A 19706-nucleotide genomic window follows, 5' to 3' on the forward strand; every position below is an offset into this window, starting at 1 on the left:
AACTTCCACCCGTAGCAGTGAAAAGCTGAAAATGTTGAAAGTGTTCAACAAAAGTGTTCATGGGTTCAATGTCCATTCAGAAATCGGATGTCAGAGGGGAAGAAGCTGTTCCTGAATCATCGAGTGTGTGTCTTCAGGCTCCTGTACCTCCTTCCTGATGGTAGCAATGAGAACAGGGCATGTCCTGGGTGATGGGGGTCCTTAATGATGGATGCCGCCTTTTTGAGGCATCACTCCTCTATGTCCTGGATGCTGGGGAGGGTAGTGCTCATGATGGAGCTGAGTTTACAACCCTCTGCAGCTTATTTCATTTGACTCTGTGCAGTAGCCCCCCCCCACACCACCCCCACCACCCACACCAGACAATAAGACACAAGACCATAACGAGGTAGACTTTGCTTGACAACACTCTCCTGCTTAGTTGTAAGGTTAAGGAGGGGCTGTCATTTAAAACTGAGCTGTGAGGGTGGGGGATCTCAGAAACCCTCTGCTCTGGAGGGTGGTGGAGGCTGGATCACTGCGGAGATTAAAGGAATGGGGTGGGGGTAGATCACATCTTTCCTGTAACACTGTGACCAGGAGGGTGTTCTGGTTGTACACAGCTAAGAACATAGAAGAGTACAGCTCAGGAATGGGCCATTTGGCCCACAATGTTTTACCGAACCAGCTAACACTAATCCCTCCTACCTACACCATGTCCATATCCTTCCATCTTCCTCACATCCATATGCCTATCTAAAGCCTCCAATGTACTCCAAAAACCACCGTACCAGGCACGCAGTCCGGGCATCCACCATTCTGAGTGAAAAACTCCCCCATCACATCCCTTTTGAACTTACCCCCTCTCACCTCCAATGCATGGCCCCTGGTATTAGACATTCCAACCAGTTACTCCCTGTCTACTCTGTGCCTCTCATAATCGTGTAAACCTCTATCAGGTCTCCCCTCAGCCACCGGCGCACCAGTAAAAACAACCCAAGTTTATCCAGCCTCTCGTGATAGCACATGCCCTCTAAACCAGGCAGCGTTATAACCTCTTGAGTTGTTGCTGAATCTCTGTTGTGGGGGGAAGAGAAGGTGAGAGGAGAGAGTGAAAGAGAGAGGGAATAAAAGAGAAGAGAGAAATGAGAGAGGACCTCTGTCGGTCAGGGTCAACCATAGATGTTGGGTCTTAACTGTTTTGATTCTCAAGCCTGGGCAGTACAATATGGAGAGCAAGCTGTTGCTCATGTAGCAAGCTCCCCATCTCCACACATCTGATGAGCCCAAAGGAACAGCAGAGACCAATACAGTTTGGTACCAGTGGAGTTGCCAGTCAGCGTTGAACTCAATGTAGGACTGCCTTAGGGACCTGGCTCCAGATTTTTCCATCAGGGTTTACTTCCAAAGCCTTCCCCATGAATAGGTATAGCCACAAGGCAGCTGAAGTTTGAGATCAGAGTTTTTTTTTCTAGTTGAGCTGCCAACCACGGCCGACGAGCCCCATCTGCTCGAAGCAACTGGTTTTATGGTGCCAGTATCCCACCTTTGCCCCTTCTCCTGTCAGTAGAAATGGTTCCGCAGGGCTTGGTAGCTAAGCCACTCGTGAAGGAGCTGATCTTGGTTGTCAGAGGCTATCTGAGTTACACGCCATTGGGAACATTTAATAGGCAGTGGGAGCTTGTCCCCATTACCACTCCCGGCTATAACAACCTTCAGGAACCAGGAGAGAGATGAGGCAGAGAGAAAGAGCAAGTGAAAGTGAGTCAGAGGGAGAAAGAAAAGGTGAGAAGGAAGATAGAGTGAGTGAGAGATAGAGAGGAGAGAGAGGAGGCAGGAAGAAGAAGAAGGAGGGGAAATGAGAGGGAGAGAGAAGGAGAAGAGGACGCAGGGAGAAAGAAGGAGCAAGAGTGAGAAGGAGAGAGGGAAAAAGAGAGGAAGCAGGAAGAACAAGAGAGGGATAAAGGGAATGAAATGGAGAAAGAGAGTGAGAGAGAAAGAATGAGAGAGATAGAGGGGAAATAGAGGGAAAGAGAGTGGGGAATAGAGGGAGAGGGAGTGGAGGAGACTGATAAGGGGTACTGAGCCTGATACTCAGAATCTGACCCCACCCCACCCTCCCCTTTACTCCCCCAACCCTCCCCCTCCCTGTCGGCTCCTCGGATAAACAGGAAAGTTATGGCTCCAAAGTGCTGACCGTAGTTGTCAGCAGCTGATAAATAACGAGGTAGTTAAGGTTTTGCCAACCATCAGTTGATGAACTGACCTGTCAGGAATGCCCATGAATCACACCCTGCATGCTCCTGTAAAAGCTTTCCTCGAAACGACTCGTGCCTCTGGGAACTGGCAGCACCCTGACAAGTAAATCCTGGCTTCAACCCCTGTGGTTAATCCTTCATCTCCAGCCAGTCAATATACTCTCCACCACACATCTATAGAAGGTGAGACTAGACTAGGGGATGTAGCCTCAAGGGAGTGAAAGAAAAGATAAAGATTAGTTTTGTTTGCCGCATGTACAATGAATCATACAGTGAGATGCGTCATTTGCGTCAAATGAAATCAGCGGGGATTGTGCTGGGAGCAACCCGCGAGTCGCCATGTTTCCGGCACCATCACTGCACGCCCACAACTTACTCTAACCCTAAACGGTACGTTTTTGGTCTGGGGGAGGAAACCAGAGCAGCCGCAGGGAACCCGTGCGATCAACGTACAAACTTCTCACGCAGAGCACGAGAAAGTCTGTGGGTGCTGTAAATCCAGAGTAGCACACAAAATGCTGGAGGAACGCAACAGGTCAGGCAGCATCTATGGAGATGGATAAACAGTCAACATTTCGGGATTAGAAAGGAAGGGAGAGGACGCCAGAATAAACAGGAGGGGGTTAGGGGAAGAGGCTGGCTGGAAGGTGACAGGTGAAGCCAGGTGAGTGGGAAAGGTCAAGGGCTGGAGAGGAAGGAATCTGATAGGAGAGGAGAGTGGACCATAGGAGAAAGGGAAGAAGGAGACCCAGAGGGAGGTGATAGGCAGGTGAGAAGAGATAAGAGGCCAGAGTGTGGAATAGAAGAAGAAGGGAGGGGGAGGCAATTTTTTTTACCGGAAGGAGAAATCGATATTCATGCCATCAGGTTGCAGGCTACCCAGACGGAATATAAGGTGTTGCTCCTGCTTCCTGAGGGTGGTACGGGTACAGGAGCCTCAGGATTTACACCACAAGAGGAGGCCATGGATTGACATGTGGGAAAGGGAATGGGAATCAGAATTAAAACATTTGGCTGCCAGCAAGTTCCACTTGTGGCAGATGCAGCGGAGGTGCTCGAAGAAGTGCCCCCCCCCACCAATTTACGACCGGTCCCCCCAAATGTAGAGGAGACGGCCCCAGAAGATTCGTAGGTGAAGTGTCGCCTCACCTGGAAGGACTGTTTGGGGCCCCGAATGGAGGTGAGGGAGGAGATGAATGGGAACTTTACCTACGTGCAGTCATAAGTTCCTGGAGGGAGATCAGTGGGGAGAGACAAATGGACAATGGAATCAAACAGGGAGTAATCTCTGCAAAAAGCAGACAGAGGGGAGAAGAGGTAAAGATAGGTTTGGTGTGCCTCAGTTACCTGGAGAACTATGTTGGCTGGAGTCAGGGCTTTATGCTTTGGCTCTTGGTAGGGTCACCCATGCCAAACAGGTCAAAGAGTAGAGGCCAGACTAATTGTGGTCCACCAGTCCTCCAGGTTCGGGGGTTCAGCTCAGGGCTAACAATCCTGCCTGGTAAAACAAAATTGTTACGGAAACAGCAATAAAAATTCCTTCTACCTCTGCATGTGATGGTATTCCTGAGTCTCCACCTGGGACTTAGATGACTGAGAATGAGTATGTGACTAAACACATTGATGAAGGTAGAGCCGTAGATGTAGTGTATATGGATTTCAGCAAGACATTTGATAAGGTATCCCATGCAAGGCTTATTGAGAAGGTAAGGAGGCATGGGATCCAAGGGGACATTGCTTTGTGGATCCAGAACTGGCTTGCCCACAGAAGGCAAAGAGTGGTTGTAGATGGGTCATATTCTGCATGGAGGTCGGTGACCAGTGGTGTGTCTGAGGGATCTGTTTGTGATTTTTTATAAATAACCAGGATGTGGAGGGATGGGTTAGTAAATTTGTTGATGACACAAAGGTTGGAGGTGTTGTGGATAGTGTGGAGGGCTGCCAGAGGTTACAGCGGGACATCAATAGGATACAAAACTGGGCTGAGAAGTGGCAGCTGGAGTTCAATCCAGTTAAGTGTGAGTGAGGTGCTTCAATTTGGTAGGTCAAATATGATGGCAGAATGTTCGACGTAGCTTTGTGGGCTGAAGGGCCTGTATTGTGCTGTAGGTTTTCTATGTTTCTATGAGAACTGGGAGGAAGCTACTGGCATGATGAAGGAAGCCCTGAACACCACCAGAGATGGAGGACCTTCATTGCTGCCCTAAACGCCAGCGGCGTAGTGGACAGTAAGTAAGGATCCCTTTGAAGATGGCAGAGGTTGCGGAGGATGACGAGTTGGATACTGACAGCAGCAGAAGTCGAACTTCGACCTTACAGCTGCTGCTATAAAGTGATTGGGCTAACCACTGCATTACCGTGGGTAAGTTAACCCTGCAGATGCTGGAAACCTGAAATAAAATCCAGAAACATAGCAGGTGAGGAGGGAAAACAATTGAGCAAACATTAGAGATTTGTTAAATTTGGACTCAAGCAGAAAAGACACCTCCCCCTGCCTTCAGCAAATTGGTTTATTATTTTCACGTGTACTGAGATACAGTGAAAGCTCGTCTTGCCAACTGTTCATACAGATCAGATCATTACACAGTGCATTGAGGTAGAACAATAACAGATCGCAGAATAAAGCGTTACAGTTACAGGGAAAGTCCAGCACAGGAAGACAACAAGGAGCAGGGTCATAACAAGGTAGCTCTTGGTCAAGAGTTCATCTTGTGATCTTAGGGGACCTTTCAGTCTTATAACAGTGAGATAGAAGCTGTCTTGAGCCTGGTGGTACGTGCTTTCTGACTTTCATGTCTTCTGCCCGATAGGAGGAGAGGATGTCCGGGTTTGGGGTGGGGGGGGGGGTCTTTAGTTATGCTGGCTGCTTTATCGAGGCAAGCAGGAAGTGTAGACTGGAGGGGAGGCTGGTTCCTGTGATGCCCCCGAACTGTGTTCACGGCTCTCTGTAGCTTCTTGAACTCAGTGCTGAGGGCGGAGAGCTGTAAGACGCCAGTCGGGAGTAAGGTGCTGGCCTTTGTTAGCAAAGGGTTGGCTATCAGAGACAGGGTAGAATGGCAGTGGGACCAGGAACAGGAGAGGGGGTAGGTCACTCGGCCCCTCTACCCTGTCCTGTGCTTCACCACCAGTATGACTGATCTGCGCTGGGAGCTTCTCTGCTGTTCTAACGACACACGAGGTGATTGGAAGCCATTCAGTCTCCACTCCGTGGCTGCTCTTTGACTTCAGTGCCACTGGATGCAGGATCTCGACCTGGCCAAGGACTATTCCTTCCACCAGAGAGGCTGCTCAGCCCACTGAGTTTTCTACAGACTGCTGCTTCAGATTCCAGTGTCTGTTCTGTCTCTGCATCACAATCTTCCAAAGATCCAAAGTACATTTATTATCAAAGTGTGTGTGCAGACTTAAGATCTGTCTTCCCACAGACAGCCACGAAACAAAGAAACACCACAGAACCCGTTCAAAGAAAAATCGTCACCAACTCTCCCCCACCTCACCCACGTGCAAAAAAAAACAAAACATGCAAACAGCAAAGAATGAGAGAGAAACACACAATATAAAACACCAAACCACAAAGTCATCAAGGGGGTCCAGGCATATCCAGTTCAGCTCAGATCTGTTCAATCTGGGGCTGAGTCGAACGTTATCTTCAGCACGCGGCGCCAGTCTACCCCGATCAAAAAAGGAGTGACCAGAAACCAGAAACACATCATAACATGTACCACAGAGTCCAATCCACAAGCTGTGCCGATTAAACCTCGCCTGAGACCCAGGACTCCAGCACCATCCTCTGGCAGCATCAAGAGAAAGGGAGAGAGAGACCATTCAAATGCAGGAACCTTCCTCCGCGAGCAGCAGGCGAGAGAGAGAGAGAGAGAGACCGGATACATGCAGGTAAACAGCGCTGAACACCAGCCTGCCTTCCGTTCTCATCTTCGATGATTTCAATCTTCCTCGACACTTTAATTGATGACATCAGTGAGAAATGGAGTCAATCGTGGGCTGGCACTTCCTCTCCAGGCTTCCTGGCCTCGAGTCCCACCCACTTCACTCGAAACCTCACCAAACTCCCTCAAAGACAGCAAAGCGCCAGATCGCTCAGTTGGCCGAAAACACTCCACCAAGATGTAGATCACAGGCTCCAGCAGTAGCAGAACAACATTTGAAAGAAAAAGAAGGTGTAAATGAAGTGAAGGAAGCAGTTTCATGAAACGTCAGTAGGGGCGTCACCCTTGGGCGCATTATCCGCTGGCGCCATCTTCCTGCTGTGAAAAGTTTCAAGGAACTGAGGCAGCTGCGAACCCTTCCATATATTGGCCGGGGGTCAATGTCAAAGTCAAGGTCGAGTTTGTGGTCATTTAAACAAGTCCATGTGTGCACAGGTGCAATGAAAATCTTCCTTACAGTAGCATCACAATCACAGAGCTTCAGAGGCACAACATTCACAAGAATGCTCCTTGACAGTGGCTACGTGGTCGATCAGGTGGTGAAGAAAGCTGATGGAATGCTTCCTTTTATTAGTTGAGGCATCGAGTTCAAAAGCCAAGAGGTTGTGTTGCAACTTTATAAAACTCTGGTTCGGCCGCATCTGGAGTATTGCATACATTTCTGGTCACCCTACTTGAGGCTTTGGAGAGGGTGCAGAAGAGGTTTACCGGGATGCCGGCTGGATTAGAGGACATGTGTGTCATGACAGGCTGGATAAACTTGGGTTGTTTCTTTTGGAGTGGCAGAGGCTGAGTGAAGATCTGATAGAGGTTTACAAGATTATTAGAGGAGTCGAGAGAGTAGACAGAGATATCTGTTTCCCAGGGTAGAAATGTCTAATACCAGTGGGCATGCATTCAAAGTGAGAGGGGGTAGGTTCAAAGGGTTTATGAGGGGTAAGTTTTTACTCAGAGTGATGTATGCCTGGAATGCGCTGCCTGGTATGGTGGGAGAGGCAAATACATCAGAGGTTTTTAAGAGACGTTTGGACAAGCACATGGATGTGAGGAAGATGGAGGAATATTGACATGGTGTAGGTAGGAGGGTTTAGTGTTTTGGGTGTTTGCTGGTACAGCACAACACTGTGGGCCGAATGGCCTGTTCCTATGCTGTTCTATGTTCTAAAACAACAAAGGAAACAGAAATTATAGAAGATTGTTCACATTTTTTACAAAGGGAGCATAATTAAAACCAAATGAAGTTCATTGTAGTTCAAAGTGGTCACAGTGTTGCTGTGCTGCGGTAGTGATTAGAGTTGTGCTGGTTGGTTCAGGAACCGAATGGCTGAAGTTAACCAGATTAACTGTTCTTGAATGGAACTTCAGGTTTCTGAACTTCTTTCCCGATGGTGGCTGAGGCATGGCCGAGATACTGGGGATCTTTGGTATTGGATAAACACGAGCAAGTCTGCAGACACTGGAAATCCAGAGCCACACACACAAAATGCTGGTGAGACTCAGCAGCCCTGAAGAAGTGTCTCAGCCAAAATGCCGACTGCGTACTCTTTTCCACAGGTGGGGCCTGACCCGCTGAGTTCCTCCATCACTATGCGTGTGTTGCATAGGATCTGAAGGGGATGTCCCACAGCTTTTGCCTGTCCTTCAGCCACGAGCACCTAATATGTGGGCACCCGTACGGTGGAGGGGGTGGAGGTGTCAGTCGGGGGATCTACTGGTGGGGCATGCTCCTGTGCCTGACCAGGATAGTCATTCAGGGGCAGCCGAGGGCTCCGACAGGTCTGACCGCCTGCCCTGCTCATGCACGTGTGTCCCTGGGGAGGGAGCATGCGGTCACCATGGGTACAGTGGGGAATTTTTGCAACAGTAGCCCCCCCCAGGGAATTGACTGTTTTTAGAGACATTAAGAATCATATTTTAATTTTGAATTTGTTCACTGTCTTGCAAGTGCTTGATGTTTGTATTTTGTCTATTTCAGTGTAAGTGAACTTTTTGTAGTTTTGGGAAAATAGAAGGAACTCAGCAGGTCAGGCAACATCTGTGGAAATGAATAAACAGTCAATGTTTATTCAAGTATACAGAATTGTCAGGAGTATAGATGGTGGGTGGAGATACATCTCTACCAAAGTGGTGCAAATAGACAATAGGCAATAGGTGCAGGAGTAGGCCATTCAGCCCCTCAAGCCAGCACCACCATTCACTGTGATCATGGCTGATCATCCACAATCAGTACCCCGTTCCTGCCTTCTCCCCCATATCCCTTGACTCCTCTATCATTAAGAGATGGCGGGGTGGAGATACATTTCTACCAAAGTGGTGCTTCGTCCCTCCGCTAGCCTGCAGGTCACCCCTCGGGCAAGGTGTCGCACCTGCTTAGCACCCCTCACCCCCGGATCAGGGTCACATGGGAGCAGGTGGTGGATGGTCGTACGAGCAGCCGGTACATGTCACAGGTCCTGGTTACGTGACCACTGACACCAGGCAGACAAGCTCTGAAGAGTATTGATAATGGCTGGGGTCACCCGTCTTGTAAAGACACTGCCCAGAAGAAGAAAATGGCAAACCACTTCTGTGATACTACCGGGGGGGGGGGAGCGGGGGGGGGGGGGGTGATGTGTCTGTGCTGTATTGGGCTAAGTCCACTAATATTTATTTAATATTAAGATACAGTGGCAGAATAGGCCCTTCCAGCCTTCGAGTCATGCCACCCAGAGACCCCTGGTTTAATCGACAATTTACAATGACTAATTCACCTACCAACTGGTAGGTCTTGGACCTTGGGAGGAAACTGGAGTACCCAGAGGAAACCCACACAGTCATGGGGAGAACATACAAACTCCTTCCAAGCAGTGACAAGAATGAACCCGGGTCTCCTGCACTGTAAAGCATTTGTGCTAACCACTATGCTACCGTGAAGATCTGCAACTTCTTACGTTAGAATTGCATAGCAGACCATGAGGCAACCAGTCAGGATACTTGCAACAGTACAACCTGTAGAAGTTTGGCCGGGTGCTCGGTGATAAGCCGAACCGCCTTAACGTTCTGAGAGGCTGACGAGTCCTCCTTGTGTTTGCGTCAATGCACAGGACTCCCGTGGAGCGTAGCATAGCAAACGTTGTTTCTCTCTGCCCTTCCAGACGGCCTGTTGAAGGGGATTGTTAGCCAACTCTTCTGCCAGCTTGGTTACTACCTGCGCCTGACGCCAGCGGGGGACACTGGATGGGGACGGAGGATGAGATGAGTATGTACGGTAAGTCAGGGAATGCCTCTGGTCGGGGGAGCGATATCATCCCCACGTCAAGAATTAGAATCAGAGTTAAAATTACAATTTATCTTATTTCTTACATCCATCTCACAACATGAGGGAGTAAAAGTGTTTATGTTGTGTCTCCGTCGCAATGTATGAGCAGTAAGGAAGGGAAACGTGGGAGGATATTACCCAGACACCAAGATTGTATACGTAATTGTTTTGTATAGTTGTGTGTACAGTCAGATATACCAAGTACAGGGCAGGTATGCAATCAGAAGAACCGTGAACATTTTCAAACAGACAGAATCAGATTTATTTAGGGCACTGAGTACAGGAGATGGGATGTTATGGTGAAGTTGTATAAGACGTTGGTGAGGCCGAATTTGGAGCATTGTGTGCAGTTCTGGTCAATATAGAGATAGCAATATGATTGAAAGAGGGCAGAGAAAATTTACAAGGATTTTGCCAGGATTGAGGACCCCAAGTTATAGGGAAAGGTGGAGTATGTTAGGACCTTATCCCTGGAGTGCCAGAGAATGAGGGGAAATCTTATACTGTAGAGGTATACAGAATTATAAGGGGTATAGATGGAGGTGTGGAGATGTATCTCTACCAAAGGAGATGGAAGGTGCTTCATCCCTCCACTAGCTTGTTGGGCAATGTGTAGCACCCTTCTTTAACCAGCCCCCTCACCCCTTCGATCAGGGTCATGTGAAGCCATGGGATCAAGTGGTGGATGGTTGTATGAACAGCCGGTGCATATCACAAGTACTGGTTATGCATCCACTGACGACAGGCAGACAATCTCTGAAGAGTATTGATAATGGCTGGGGTCACCCATTTTGTAAAGACACTGTCCAGAAGAAGGCAATGACAAACCACTTCTGCAGAAAAATTTGCCAAGAACAATCATGGTTCAAAGAAGACCACGATCACCCACGTCATATAACACGATGCATAATACTGGTGATGATAGATAGGGTGAGTGTGCATGCAGGCTTTTTCCACTCAGATTGCTGAGACGAGAACTAGAGGTTTAGGGTGAAAGAGGCGAAAGGTGAAAGATCTGAGGGGGGAATCTTTTCCACTTCGAGGGCAGTGCGAGTGTGGAACCAGCTGCCAGTGGAGATGGTGGACAAGGTTTCGATTGTAAATTTTGAGAGAAATTTAGATAGGCACGTGGGCAAGAGGTACGAAGGGCTATGGTCTAGGTACAGGTAGGTGAGGCTAGGCAGAATACTGGGGCTATCACAGACTAGATGGGCCAAAGGGCCTCTTTCTGGCTCTGGTGCTCTATGACTCTATAACCACTGACATTCTTCATGAAGTATATTGTTTTGTGGCACCAGGAAAAGTAAAGATAGAAATTAACTCTAAACTACTAAACTCAATTAATATGGCAGAAAAAAACAACTTAGAATGCTTAGAATCAGAATCAAGTTTATTATCACCGGAATGTGACGTGAAATTTATTAACCTAGAAGCAGAAGTACAATGCAATACATAATATAGAAGAGAAAAAATGTAATAATAGAATAAAATTAAAATAGTAATAAATAAACAAGTAAATCAATATATATATTGAATAGATTTAAAAAAACATACAAAAACAGAAATACTGTACATTAAAAAAAGGTGAGGTAGTGTCCAAGAGTTCAATGTCCATTTAGGAATTGGATGGCAGAGGGGAAGAAGCTGTTCCTGAATCACTGAGTGTGTGCCTTTAGGCTTCTGTACCTCCTACCTGATGGTAACAGTGAGAAAAGGGCATGCCCTGGGTGCTGGAGGTCCTTAATAATGGACGCTACCTTTCTGAGACATCACTCCCTGAAGATGTCCTGGGTACTTTGTAGGCTAGTACCAAGATGGAGCTGACTAGGTTTACAACCTTCTGCAGCTTCTTTCGGTCCGGTGCAGTAGTCCCTCCATACCAGACATGGGTGCAGCCTGTCAGAATGCTCTTCACAGTGCAACTATAGAAGTTTTTGAGTGTATTTGTTGACATACCAAATCTCTTCAAACTCCTAATAAAGTATTGCTGCTGTCTTGCCTTCTTTATAACTGCATCGATATGTTGGGACCAAGTTAGGTTCCTCAGGGGATCTTGACACCCAGGAACTTGAAGTGGCTCACCCTATCCACTTCTGATCTCTCTATGAGGATTGGTACGTGTTCCTTCGTCTTACCCTTCCTGAAGTCCACAATCAGCTCTTTCGTCTTACTGACGTTGAGTGCCAGGTTGTTGCTGCGACACCACTCCACTAGTTGGCATATCTCACTCCTGTACGCCCTCTTGTCACCACTGAGATTCTACCGACAATGGTTGTATCATCAGCGAATTTACAAATGGTATTTGAGCTATGCCCAATCACACAGTCATGTGTATACAGAGAGTAGAGCAGTGGGTTAAGCACACACCCCTGAGGTGCACCAGTGTTGACCGTCAGCGAGGAGGAGATGTTATCACCAATCCGCACAGACTGTGGTCTTCTGGTTAGGAAGTCGAGGATCCAACTGCAGAGGGAGGTACAGAGGCCCAGGTTCTGCAACTTCTCAATCAGGATTGTGGGGAATGAGGGTGTTAAATGCTGAGTGCATCTCCAGAAGAAGTAATTAAGCTGGAAAGAGTGCAGAGATTGACAAGAATATTGCCAGGACTGGAGGGCCTGACCCATAGGGGGAGTTGGATAGGCTGGGGCTTTATTCACTGGACCACAGGAGGCCTTGGGGTGACCTTACAGAGACAGGCTGAATCCACTCAGTACTTCCCCAGGTCGCGGAATCAAGACAGGGGGGGCACAGGTTTAAAGTTTGGTGGGGGGGGGGGAGAGATTTAATAGGAACTTTGTCACCCAGACGTTTGTCCGCATACAGAACGAGCTGCCCGAGGAAGTGATTGGGGCAGGTACATGAACAATACTTTAGAAAGCAGTTGGACTGGTGCATGAAACGAAAGCTTTAAAGCAGCGGTTCCCAACTTTGGTTAATGGTATTGGTCCATGGCATTGAAGAAGCTTGCAGAACCCCTGGTTCAGAGGGATATTGGCCGAACGCAGTCAGATGAAATCGGCTTTGACAGGCATCAGAAACAGAATCTGGTTTACTGTCACTGATTTACAATACTGTGCAAAAGCCTTTGGCACATATATATAGCTAGGGATTCCAAGCCTTTTTGTATTGTAAGTAATTTTATGTATTGCGCTGTTCTGCTGCGACAAAAACAAAACCAAATTTCATGACATTTGTGATGATAAACCTGGTTCTGATAGGGGTCTCTATTGCAGACTGAGAGTGGGCAGGGAGGCAGGGAGAGGGGAATCGTGGTTGGGAAAACGGGAAGGGACGGGGAGGGAACAGAGGTACATTCTATAACAATCAATAAGTCAATAGTTTAGAATCAAATTACCTTGCCTGGTGTCTCAGGGCTGGGTGTGTCTGTCCCCTCACCACACATCCCACCTCTGGCACTGCTTCCCTGCCACCTGCCCCACACCCCACCAGTGGCACTCCACCCTCAACATTCCCAACATCCTGTGCTCCCACAAGATTTACAAACTCGCTCTCCGGCTCCACATTGACAAATACAGCTCTGTGCTAAAGCCTTAGGCATCCTGGCTACATACATATGTGCCTAAGATTTCTGTAAATGTGCCTTTTTTGATCCTGCACATTGGAGCCACCATCGTGGTCAGCATTGACCTGATGGGCCGATGGGCCTATTTCTGTGCTGTAGAAATCGATAACTCAGCTGCCGTAGAGTGGGGGGGGGTGGTATATGGTGGGGGGCATGATTAGCGTCGGATGGAGGGGTGAGGGGGAATCTTGACAGCTGGGGGCAGCTAATCGCTCACTTTCTTCTCCGCCGTTCCTTTCCCGCAGCGCTCTTCAATCTCATTCCCGTGGGTCTGAGGGTGGTGGCGATCCAGGGAGTGAAAACCGGCCTCTACATCGCCATGAACTGCAACGGATACCTCTACACGTCGGTGGGTGACCCAGCGGGGTGGGGGTGGGGGTAAGGGGTTCTCCACTCTGTCCCCGTCTGAAGACACTGGGCACAGTACTCGTAGAGATGGCAAACCTGTGCCTTGCTGTGCTCTACTAACCCATTGGAACGGTGCAGGGGGGCCTTCGTAATGTGTCTAACCCCATCCAAACCTTCGGGTTGATGCAGGACTAGACACAGAACACAGAACTCTACAGCACATTGTAGGCCCTTCAGCCCACAATGTTATGCCAACCCTTAAACTTGCTTCACTCCTACTTCCCTCCATGTGCCTAACTAAGAGTCTTTTGTGTATCTGCCTCTACCACCACCCTGGCAGTGCGTTTCATATTCCCACCACTTTGTGTCAAACACCTACCTCTGACAACCCTCCTATACTGTCCTCCAATCACCTTAAAATTATGTCCTCTCATCTGCCCTGGGAAAAAGTCTCTGGCCGTCCATTTGATTGATGTTTCTTACACCTCTATCAAATCTCCTCTCATCCTGCTTCGCTGCAGAAGAGAAAAGCCCCAGCTTACTCAGGCCTATCCTCATAAGACATGCTCTCGAATCCAGGCAGGCGTCCAGGTAAGTCCTCCTCTGCACCCTCTCTAAAGCTTCCACATCCTTCCTTTAATGAGGTGACCAGAAGTGAAGACAATATTGCAAGTGAGGTGCAACCAGAGTCTTATGGAGCTGCAACATTACCTCACAGTTCTTGGGCTCAATCTCCAACTAATGAAAGCTAACACACTTATACCTTCTTCACTGTGCAAGACACTAGCAGAGCGACAGATGTTGAAGGGTGTGAGGGAAAAGAAGTGAATGCAGTTACTATTACAAGGGAGAAGGTGCTAAAAAGCTGAAGACCAAGGGTACATAAGTCACATGGACCAGATGAACCACACCCTGGGGTTCTGAAAGAGGTAGCGGTGGAGATTGTGGAGGCATTAGTAACGATCTTTCAAAAAATCATTGGACTCTGGCTTGGTGCCAAAGGACTGGAAATTGTAAATGTCACTCCACTCTTTAAGAAAGGAGGAAGGCAGCAAAAAGGAAATTATAGATCAGTTAGCCTGACCTCAGTGGTTGGGAAGATGTTGGAGTCAATTGTTAAGGATGAGGTGATGGAGTACTTGGTGACACAGAACAAGGTAGGACAAAGTCAACGTGATTTCCTTAAGGGAAAATCTTGCCTGACAAACCTGTCGGAATTCTTTGAGATTACAAATAGGATGACATAGGGATTGTAGTGGATGTTGTTTAGTTGGACTTTCAGAAGGCTTTTAACAAGGTGACACACATGAGGCTGCATACTAAGGTAAGAGCCCACGGTATTACAGGAAAGTTACTAATATGGTTAGAGAATTGGCTGATTGGTAGGAGACAGCAAGTAGGAATAAAAGGATCCTTTTCTGATTGGCTGCCAGTGACTAGTGGTGTTCCGCAGGGGTCAGTGTTGGGACCACTTTCTTTTTATGCTGTATATCAAAGATTTAGATGATGGAATAGATGGGGCTTTGTTGCCAAGTTTGCAGATGATACGAAGATTGGTGGAGGAGCAGGAAGTGGTTGAGGAAACAGGAAGGATGCAGAAGGACTTAGACAGATTAGGAGAATGGACAAGAAATAATCAAATGAAATACAATGTTGGAAAATGCATGGTGATGCACTTTGGTAGTAGAAATAAATGTGTGGGCTATTTTCCTAAATGCAGAGAAAATCCAAAAATCTGAGAGCAAAGGGCTTGGGAGTCCTCATACACAACACCTTAAAGATTAACTTGCAGGTGGAGTCAGTGGTGAGGAAGGCAAATGCCATGTTAGCATTCATTTCAAGAGGTCTGGAATACAAGAGCGAGGATGTGATGCTGAGACTTTATAAGATACTGATGAAGCCTCACCTTGAGTATTGTGAACAGTTTTGGGCTCCTCATCTAAGAAAAATTGTGCTGGCATTGGAGAGGGTCCAGAGGCAATTCACAAGGATGATTCTGGGAATGAAAGGGTTATCATACGAGGAGCACTTGATAGTTCTGGGTCTGTACTCGCTGGAATTTAGATGGACGAGAGAGGTTCTCATTGAAACCTTTTCAATGTTGAAAGGCCTAGACAGAGTAGGTGTGGAAAGGATGTTTCCATGGTGGGGGAGTCTAGGACAAGAGGGCACAGCCTCAGAATAGAGGAGTGTCCATTTAAAACAGGGATGCTGGGAAATTTCTTTAGTCAGAGGGTGGTGAATTTATGGAATTTGTTGCCACAAGCGGCAGTGGAGGCAAGGTCATTGGGTGTACTTAAGGCAGAGATTGAAAGGTTCTTGATTGCCACGGCTTCAAAGGTTACAGGGAGAAGGCCAGGGAATGGAGTTGAGGAGGGGAGAAAAGAATTAGCCTTGGTTCAATGGCGGAGCAGACTTGATAGGCCAACTGACCAATTCTGCTCCTATGTCTTATGGTTTTATAATCTTAACCACCTTATCAGCTTGCACAGCCATTTTGAGGGAACTATGGGCATGGACCTCTGTTCCTCCACACTGTTAGCAACCCTGTACTCTGCCTTCAAACTGAACCTTCCAAAATGAATCACTTCACACTTCACTGGGTTAAACTCCATCTGCCGCTTCTCAGCCCAGCTCTGCATCTCATCAATGTCTCATTGTAACCTACAACAGTTCAACACTGCCCACAACACCCTCACCTTTTGTATCATCTGCAAACTTACTAACCCCACCCTTCTACTTGGTGGTGGAGATGGGTGGGTAAGTGATGGAGAATGGCAGCGCATGTGGGAGTCATGGTGTGGGTGGGGACTGTAGGAGAGGTGGTAGGGGGAAGAGACATGGGAGTGACAGTGGAGGGAGGGGACAGTTAGAGGCGGGGAGTGTGTTAGTTACGGAGAGGGATGGGAGCTTAGGCGTGACGGCGAGGGGTGTGTAGTGATGGTGGACAATGAGGGGAGTGGGAGTGATAGTGGTGTATGGGGATTGTGGGACTGATGGTGTAGGTTGGGGGACTGTGCGCATGGTAGTTTTGTGTGGGAAGTACAGGAGTGAGGGTCTTTGCAGAGTGTGGGAGTGACAGTATAGGTGGGGATTGTGGGAGTGTTGACAAAAGGTAGGAGACTGGGAGTGACGGGGAGGGTGGGGGTGATGGGGAGGGTGAGGACTGTGGAGGTGATGGGGTGATGGGGAGGGTGGGGACTGTGGAGGTGACAGGAGAGGGTGGGGACTGTGGGGGTGACGGGGAGGGTGATGGGGAGGGTGTGGGTGACAGGGGAGGGTGACAGTGGAAGGTGGGGACGGTGAGGGTGACAGGGGAGGGTAGGGACGGTGGGGCTGACGGTGGAAGGTGGGGATGGTGAGGGTGACGGGGGAGGGTGGGGACCATGGGGGGTGATATGGGAGGGTGGGGACAGTGGGGGCTGATAGTGGAAGGCGGGGACGGTGGAGGGCGACGGGGGAGGGTGGGGACAGTGGGGTGATGAGGGAGGGTGGGGACTGTGGGGGTGATGGGGAGGGTGAGGACTGTGGGGGGTGTCGGGGAGGGTGATGGGGGACTGTGGGGGTGACGGTGAGGGTGGAGACTGTGGGGTGATGGAGGAGGGTGGGGACGGTGGGGGTGATGGGGAGGGTGGGGGTGACGGTGGAAGGTGGGGACGGTGAGGGTGACAGGGAGGGGTGGGTTCGGTGGGCATGACGGGGTGGGTGAGGGTGACGGGGAGGGTGGGGACAGTGGGGGTGATGGAGAGGGTGAGGGTGACGGGGAGGGTGGGGACGGTGGGTGTGACGGGGTGGGTGAGGGTGAACGGGGAGGGTGGGGACAGTGGGCGTGACGGGGTGGGTGAGGGGTGACAGGGGAGGGTGGGGACTGTGGGGCTATCGGGGGTGGGTGAGGGTGACTGGGAGGGTGGGGACAGTAGGGGGTGATGGGGAGGGTGGGAGACTGGGGGGTGATGGGGAAGGTGGGGACTGTGGAGGTGACGGGGAGGGTGGGGAATGTGGTGATGGTGGGGATTGTGGGGGTGACGGAGGAGGGTGGGGTAATGGGGGAGGGTGTGGGTGATGGTGGAGGGTAGGGACTATGGGAGTGAATGGAGAGAGTGGAGTCTGTGGGAGCGATGGAGGAGGGTAGGGACTGAGGGAATACCCCACCATCGGGAGGAGGACTCCCATCCGGATCGAGCTGTGGCACAGAATTCCGGGATGGGGCAGGAGGCTGCTGGACTTTGTGTGACTCTCGCCACCCCCCACCCCCCTCGACAGGAACACTTCACCCCAGAGTGCAAGTTCAAGGAGTGTGTTTTCGAGAACTACTATGTGACCTACTCCTCGATGCTGTACCGACAGCAGGGCTCCGGGCGCTCCTGGTACCTCGGCATCAACAAGGACGGCCAGGCCATGAAGGGCAACCGGGTGAAGAAGACCAAGAGAGCAGCACATTTCCTGCCCAAGCTCGTCGAAGGTACGGTGCAGGGGGACCTTCCCTTCCCCTTCCCTTCCCTTCCCTTCCCTTCCCTTCCCCTTCCCCCTTCCCCTTCCCCTTCCCCTTCCCCTTCCCCTTCCCCTTCACCCTTCCCTTTCCCCTTCACCCTTCCCTTTCCAGGCGGCCACCGTTTTTCCAAGAGCTACCAGTCGCGTTCTGAAAGATCCGACCCTCAGACAGAGTTTGACACCTCATTCTGGTTTCCCCATTCAGATTCATAGAGTCATCAAAAAGTACAGCACAGAAACAGGCCCTTCAGCCCATCTAGTCCATGCCGAACCATTTAAACCACCTACTCCCATCAACCTGCACCGTCACCGTACCCTCCGTACCTATCAAACTTGGCTTAAGCATTGAAATTGAGCTCACATGCACCACTTGCTCTGGCAGCTCGTTCCACACTCTCACCACCCTCTGAGTGAAGAAGTTTCCCCTCATGTTCCTCTTAAATTTTTCACATTTCACCCTTAACCCATGACCTCTAGTTGCAGTCCCACCCAACCTCAGTGGAAAAGGGGTGTTTGCATTTACTCTCTATATATTATAACACCCTGTAACCTGCTGCCACTCTGCCTATCTTTCCAACTGATCGATGACATCCTGTAATCTGCCACCGCTCTGTCCATCTTACCAATTGATCAATAACACTGTGTAACCCGCCACAGCTTTGCCCACCTTACTGACCGATCAATAACGCCCAGTAACCTGCTGGGCTCTGCTCTTTGCCACTCAGATTCTTTTTAAATCTCTTCCCTCCCACCATAAACCTGCCGCCCTGATTCCTTGACCCCTGGGAAGATGACTGGGTGCATTCACCCTATCTACACCCCTTCATACCTCATGTAATTCTCTCCAAATCAACAAATTTCAAAGCTCCAGACATTCAAGGTAAAAAAGGAACAAAGCTCACAAACACCAAGAAAACAAATGAGCAGGAAATACAGAATACAAAACACCTAATCGCAGAGACATCGAAAGAGGCCCGGCATACGCGGTTCAGCTCAGTTCAGTTCAACCTGCCACCATGTCTCTCGTTAACTGCAGGTCACAGTGCAAGTCTTCCCCGATCAAAATTGCATAAAATAGCAGCAAAAAAGAATCTAGAAGGCAGAAACACACCATAACATGAACTAGTGTCCTATCCGTGACACTCGCCGATGACATTAAACCAGATTCTCCAGTGAGTAACGTCCCAACCTGCCCAGCTCAGTGCTTGGGTCGCAGGAAGGGGCAGGGCGCCAGCGATATCTGGCCGTTGTTGTGATGTGGCATGGTTGAGCAGTGTCCTAATAGATTTCTCACAGACTTCTCCTCCCTAACCCCATCTCTTCCAGCTGCCCTCTACCAGGAGCCCTCCCTACATGAGCTGAGCGAGGATCAGCTGGAGGCAAAGAAGGGAGTCAAGACAGCAGCCATGAACGGCGGGAAGGGGGCCAAACTGAAGCCGGAGGTGTAGCCCTCCTCCCACCCTCCTGGAGGGTGACGAGGCAACACTGTTGCTGGCGGGCAAGGGGAAGGCTGTAGGTGGGGAGGGGAAGGCATTTGTCCGTTACGGCTCCTGCCAAATCCTGGCCACATTAGTCACTCCACACACCCCACACTCCTTTCAAGAAGAGGAATCAATCAACCACTGTACAAACCCAGGTCTAAGTGAACTTTCCGCCATCACACTTGGGTGCCAAATTGTCTACAATTGGCTTCTTGACAGACAGCAGACATCGGCCAGGGGTGCTAGGGTGGGGGCAAAGAACAGTGGTATGAGGAAGAGGGGGTGACCCATTCCTAACCCCATACTATCAGTGAAATTTTG

At 49.4% G+C, this 19706-nt stretch overlaps 1 protein-coding gene across 1 annotated transcript in view; it reads left to right on the forward strand.

Moving 5' to 3' along the window:
• fgf11a (fibroblast growth factor 11a) overlaps positions 1 to 19352 on the forward strand; it is a 55155-nt gene extending 35803 nt beyond the window's left edge. The window contains 5 exon segments of the mRNA XM_072259466.1: positions 9319 to 9401; positions 9404 to 9431; positions 13311 to 13414; positions 17677 to 17875; positions 19231 to 19352. Of these exon segments, the coding sequence (XP_072115567.1) occupies positions 9319 to 9401; positions 9404 to 9431; positions 13311 to 13414; positions 17677 to 17875; positions 19231 to 19352 (536 nt within the window).
• The last annotated feature ends 354 nt before the right edge of the window (positions 19353 to 19706 follow it).

Source organism: Mobula birostris, chromosome 5 (genome assembly GCF_030028105.1).
Source record: "Mobula birostris isolate sMobBir1 chromosome 5, sMobBir1.hap1, whole genome shotgun sequence".
NCBI classification, from domain to species: domain Eukaryota; kingdom Metazoa; phylum Chordata; class Chondrichthyes; order Myliobatiformes; family Myliobatidae; genus Mobula; species Mobula birostris.